The following is a 6,157-nucleotide window of genomic DNA, read 5'->3' on the forward strand; positions in this document are numbered from 1 at the left end:
CAGTGCGCTCGCGAGTCGTCAAACACTGAACAGGTATACTCGATCAACGTATAATGTAAACATGGTACATCCAAGTATACAACAGGGTAGGCTGCTGTGAATCACCCGCCCAGGATTAATTTGAGCAATTGAGTTTCACTTCGCGCACTTTTCACTCTCAATCCGGCCTGTGACGAAATTCATCACGTGATATTCAGTTACGGCGTCTATATAAATAATCGTCATCATGCCCCTCCCGGATCCGGCGGAAATTGTTGAAAGCAAGCAATTGCATTTACCAATTTGAATATTATTTATTTATTTACATTTTTTTTTATCGAATCTTCACGATGCCACTTAGCAGACATGTCGATCCCAAGACCGCGTTCAAGACTGGGCATGGCCAGATTTCGACCCGGACTCATCATGTGCCTAGTCCGTATATCAACCGGTATATTTCTAGCGAGCCGATTCCAAAGTAGTAAGTGGTTACAAACTTATATATTATATAGAGTTGCGCTAACATGTGTACAGCTTGATCCCCGAAAACGGAGTTGATGCCAAGGCCGCCTATCAATTAATCGCCGATGATCTTGAACTGGACGGCAAGCCGAACCTAAACATGGCGTCCTTCGTGAGCACGTTTATTGAGGACGAGGCGTTAAAGTTGACGGTGGAAAATCTTACTAAAAATTTGGCCGACAGTGATGAATACCCTGCCCTGTTGGACATCCATGCCCGATGCATTTCCATCCTGGGCGAGTTATGGCATGCCAAGCCGGATGAAAAACCGATCGGATCAGCCACGACCGGCTCGTCTGAGGCCATTCATTTGGGTGGCCTAGCCATGAAACGACGTTGGCAAGAAAAGCGAAAAGCGGAGGGCAAGGACACGTCAAGGCCAAACATTATCATGGGCGCGAACGCGCAAGTAGCGTTGGAGAAATTTGCCAGATATTTTGAAGTCGAGCCCCGGTTGGTGCCGGTTAGTGATGCGTCATTTCATTGCCTGGATGTGGATCAGGTCAGGGCAAACGTGGACGAAAACACGATCGGCGTGTTTGTGATTTTGGGATCCACGTACACGGGTCATTATGAACCGGTCAAGGCCGTTTCTGACGTGTTGGACGAGTATGAAAAGCAGACCGGTCATTCCGTACCTATTCATGTCGATGCCGCATCGGGAGGGTTCGTGGCACCGTTCTCGCACCAGTCAGTTGAATGGGATTTCCGGTTGCCGCGCGTGCACTCGATCAACGTGTCCGGTCACAAGTACGGGCTCGTAACTGCGGGTCTGGGTTGGATCATTTGGCGGTCGGAAGATTTTTTACCAAAATACCTTGTGTTTGAACTCAAGTATCTTGGAGGCGTCGAGCAATCGTTCACGTTGAATTTTTCCCGGCCGGGGGCGCAGGTGGTACAGCAGTACTATAATTTCTTGCACTTGGGCAGGGAAGGCTATCGCCGGATTCAAAACAACTCGTTGGCCAACGCGCGACATTTGTCATGGGCTTTGGAACGATCAGGGTATTTTCAATGCCTGTCCGAGATCCACCGACCTCGCGGATCGCGCAAGTTTGATGCCGCGCAAGCTGCAACCGTGGATCTCAGCCAGTTGTCGTCCGATCCTGAAGATTACAATCCGGGCCTGCCCGTCGTGTCATGGCGCTTGACGGATGCGTTTCGTGAGCAATACCCGCACGTCAAGCAGCAGGCAATCTCAACATTGTTGCGCGTGAAAGGGTACATTATTCCTAATTACCCGTTGCCACCGAACCAATCCGACGTTGAGATCTTGCGCGTGGTCGTGCGCGAATCCCTGTCCGCCGACGCGGTCGACCGCTTGGCTGAGGACATTGTAACCGTGACCGAGTCCCTTGTGGACGCATCCGATGTAGACGTGACCGCGCTGGCTCAACCGTTGCACAGGCTGGCGCTCGCGTCTGGCCGGCACTCCCGGGTGGAGACCAGCCTGGGGCAGGTCTCGCGTGAAGGGTCTCGCGTGGACCTGTCCGAACCCGACGCCGCTGGCGCGACCAACAAGGCCCTGCACAAGCATCATCAGCACGGCTACTACAAGGGCGTGTGTTAATGTATTATAATTACAACATGTAGTCTCAAATACAACAATTACAAAACTAAAAATCGTAGAATCAAATCACGAGTCACGTGGGCGCTAAGTGCGTAGGTGTTGGTGCGGGTAACCGGCTGGAGCGCGCCTCCGAATCCAAATATTGTTGTTTTTTGCGGATTTGGGTTGACCATGAACAAATCTCAAGTTTGAAACTTTTCTTTTGTCTCATCATCGCATCCGGTTTCCAATTTATTGTAATTGGAAACATATATGTACATTCGTCCTCGCGTTCCGCCGCCGCTTAAGTCTCCGGCTGCGTTGCTCATGTCTGTTAATACGTCGTCCACCGCGGTGCGTCGCGTGTCGGCTGCTCCGCCGCCGCCCCAGGAGTTGATTACTGCCGTCACGAATGCTAATTCGCTCGATACCGACTCGTCCACTATCAACATTGCCGCTGCAAATGCAGTTGATGATAATCTGTTGTCGCCCACGGACGTCAAATTGCAACATTTTAGCCCGTTTACCGTGTCCTCGTCCTCATCTTCGCTGCCTACGTCTGCCGCTCCCACGCCGTCACTGTCGGCGTCGTCGTCCTCGTCATCATCGTCATTATCATCCACATTCACGTCGTACTACACGGCCGCCGTGTCATCCGTGTCCAGGGCCAAGATCGTGGCCGCGTCTGCCGCGGTAGTGCTTGCCGTTGTTGCGTCTACCGCCGTGCAGCACCAGGCTCGGTTGCATCCGGTGCACTTATCACTGGCCTCGGCTGCCGTGGCCGCATTGGCAATCAGGATCGTGTTTGTGCGCCAGTTGCTCGGCAGCACGGCCGTGCGGCAGGCCGCATCCGACCGGTCACGCAGGGCGCGCGCGCTGGCTTTGGCCGGCCTGGCGATATTGTTTGCAATCACGACCGCGCACGCCAGCGCGACCCAGAATATGCCGTCGCTGCACACGAATTATTTTTCGGTTTTGCCGCCGCTTGATGTCGTGCTGCAAATATTCGGTCTCAAGGTGACCGGCATCAAGATCTCGCGCCGCGCGATCGCGTCGTTCGGCATAAACCTGGCACCGCAGGCACTGACGTTGCTGGCTCGTGACTGGGTGGTTGGTCCGGAGGCCATCCCCGCCGCGGTCGCGCTCACGGCGTGGATATACGTTGTCTACGTGGAGCAGTCATCCACGGAAGCTGCCGCCTGGCTCGCGTCCGTATACCTGGCCCTGTTGTACGCCACCGCCGCGTTAGTCCCGGTGTCGCTGTTGACACTAGTGTGGTCTGCCATCACGCAGCCGGACGGGTCCGGGTTTTCATTAACCGGCATCGTGACCGCCTTGCCGGCCGTGTTTGTGTTCGGCGTCAGTTTGGCAGCTTTGCTTGTCGCGGCCGGGTTTCTCATCAAATGGAGCTCATCCGCGCACATCGTCGTCTTGGTCTCGTCTGCATCTACAATCTTAATTATCTCCGAGCACCATGACCAGCTCAGCATCGCACTCAAGCTGCTGGCCGCCGTTGTCACGGCCGCGGCTTGGTTTATCTACGTGCAGTAGCGTGCACGGGTGAGTCACGTGACGATAACAAATACAATTTATTAATTGATTAAAAAAAAATAAATATAAGGAATGTGTATGTAAATAATATAGTTATAAGTAATACAATAATTAATACAACGTTGAATTCAATCGTTCGCAATGCCAATTGAGCCGCCGTACCCCGTGTTTATCCGATCCAAGGTCATTCCCGGCTTTGGCAGGGGCTCATCTGACTTGGGCATCCCGACCGCCAATATCCCCGCCGACGACTTCACCACGTCAGCCGTGCCGCATGGCCAGACTGGCATCTATTTTGGCCTAGCACAGGTCAGCGGCTCGTATGGATCCAATAATGCCACTAATAGTCCCAATAAAGACGACAACGACGACTCTGTGACTGCTACCGCAAACACGTCCCTAATTTCGGGCCAGGACGCAAAAGTGTTGCCCATGGTCATGTCCGTGGGTTGGAACCCGTTCTACCAAAACAAGCAGGCATCAGCCGAAGTTCACATCGTGCACAAATTTGTCAACCAGTTTTATGGCGCAAACATTACGATCGCCGTGTTAGGTTACATCAGGCCGGAATCTGATTTCGTATCAATACAGGCACTCGTGGACGAGATTAATCATGACATTGAAATCATGCACGACCGCTTAAGCCAGCCTGAATTCGCCGCCGTGGCTGCCGACGGCGCGTTTTCAAATACATAGAGAACACCGCATTAGTTGGTTTGAGAAAGGAAAAAAAAAATGCCGCCTAATGTACTCCCATAGAACCCGAGCACGTATTATATGATGTTACTCAATAATTTTTACAATGATGAATTTTGGTACATATATGCATTATTAATATACCATTATTAAACTATTTTAAAGACAGCAACATGGCCAGCAGTTATGTCGATACCTACTTTCAAGTGTGGGGCATGTGCCGAGTATTTAAACGGGCTCAATAATTTCCTTCATCTCATGAGTAGCCATAGTTATATCGTTCCATAAACTGGCAATTGCCTTTGCATAATCGGTCTTTGAAAATCTCCATGACATTTTGCGTCATCTTTCGAAAGTTTTCCTTCCGGTTTGGGTTTCTATTAACGCATCACTTTCGACTGATTTCATCTTGCGCAATATCCATCTCCGAGATACTCTGACTATTCGGCGTCATCTCGTGAGTCCATCCACCTTCATACATTTAAGCATACTCAGGCAACAGAATCAACTGCTATGCTTTCCAGAAAGGAGATGTCATTAGACGGCTACGTGTCTTAAACACTTTCAGATCAGTTTTTTAAAATCAATGTACGATATGCTTGCACAGTAGAAAACGGCCTTGTAAAAAAAGCTCACACACAAACCCGGTGACCCCAGGGGACTAGATTTGTGTGATGTGTTGCTTCAAATTCTCGAGAACTACTCCTTTACTAGCTTCTTTTATCAATTGCTTTTTTGCATTGAATACGCAAAATTTCCCATTAATCGCTTTCATCCAGTGAACTGCATCTGCGAGAACGCGTGACGTCAGAACCCATACGACACATACGACAAGGTCAGCACGTGAAGATAGTTCATGCTTTAAAGTTCTCCAATGCGACTCAACAATCATCGTAGTCTTCAGAGTTGGAATCTCTGTATAATTGCAGCTCGTGTCCACAGTGTCCCTTGTGCCTTAGAGTAACAATTCACAAAAAAAATATGCCCAAACACGCTAATAGTCTCGCGTCTTGCACCATGTGTACAATCCTGCAGCACATTCCGACTCAATTAAAACCGTGTCCTTAAGTGGACATTCACAATCGTCAAACTGACAAATACTCATGCTTATCTACTTCCTCATTTATGACATTAATATTGTCTACATCTGCATCAGTAATCACTGATTCTGATTCCATCAATCTTTCTACATTTTAATTTTGCCTTCTGTTTAATGATCAGGCTATTCAACTATAGTATTATGCTCCATTATAAACAGATGCGCACATTCTAAATATCTAACCCAGTCATTTAATTTGTGAATTACTCGAAAGACATGAAATATAATTCTGACTGTGTTCAACAGAGCCAAATTCTCATTTGTAAACTCTTCAGTGGGAAATATAATATTTATATATCTCAAATATATATCCAATTAAATCCTGTAACGACTCAATATTTAAAATGAACTAATTCTAAATATTGGATTTATAATAATATTTATTAAACAATTTGTAATGAAATTTTCGGCGAATGCTTCGCCATTTTTGAATGGAATTAAAAAAGGCCATCAAATCTATAACGACGAAATGTTCGTTCTAAGAACAATGCTTTCAACATACCTACAGTTCGTCGATAGCATTCTTGGTGGGTGCTACGTCTAAAGTGAGTTGCAGCATGTGCAATTGAGTTAAACTTGGCTGTGATACATCCCGGAATAAGACACAGCTCAGTGATTACACGAATGCTTCTAAAAGCAAATTTAACAACCATTTAACCTGACAAATATCATAAACTTCACAGAATTTTGACTCCAAATGATAAAACCGAACCATGAAATCCCTATTTGATGCTTCTTAGTTGGCTGCATTTTGAAATTCT

At 48.0% G+C, this 6,157-nt stretch overlaps 3 protein-coding genes across 3 annotated transcripts; all 3 read left to right on the top strand.

Annotated features, from left to right (window-relative positions):
* The first annotated feature begins 254 nt into the window (after positions 1-254).
* On the top strand, positions 255-2,124 carry V1514DRAFT_333974 (pyridoxal phosphate-dependent transferase). Its single transcript, XM_066928136.1, has 2 exons — positions 255-460; positions 514-2,124. The coding sequence occupies exons 1-2, from the start codon at positions 330-332 to the stop codon at positions 2,069-2,071; spliced, it is 1,689 nt and encodes a 562-aa protein (XP_066782293.1). The 5' UTR covers positions 255-329; the 3' UTR covers positions 2,072-2,124.
* Positions 2,125-2,229: 105 nt separating this feature from the next.
* On the top strand, positions 2,230-3,693 carry V1514DRAFT_333976 (uncharacterized protein). Its single transcript, XM_066928137.1, has one exon. The coding sequence runs from the start codon at positions 2,324-2,326 to the stop codon at positions 3,599-3,601; it is 1,278 nt and encodes a 425-aa protein (XP_066782294.1). The 5' UTR covers positions 2,230-2,323; the 3' UTR covers positions 3,602-3,693.
* Positions 3,694-3,742: 49 nt separating this feature from the next.
* V1514DRAFT_283077 (riboflavin kinase-domain-containing protein) lies at positions 3,743-4,297 on the top strand (the record flags this gene model as incomplete). The annotated part of the gene is made up of 1 exon (XM_066925113.1): positions 3,743-4,297. The coding sequence occupies one exon, from the start codon at positions 3,743-3,745 to the stop codon at positions 4,295-4,297; it is 555 nt and encodes a 184-aa protein (XP_066782295.1).
* Positions 4,298-6,157: the final 1,860 nt, after the last annotated feature.

The sequence above is a fragment of the Lipomyces japonicus genome, assembly GCF_038497905.1.
Source record: "Lipomyces japonicus strain CBS 7319 unplaced genomic scaffold V1514scaffold_31, whole genome shotgun sequence".
Taxonomy (NCBI): Eukaryota; Fungi; Ascomycota; class Lipomycetes; order Lipomycetales; family Lipomycetaceae; genus Lipomyces; species Lipomyces japonicus.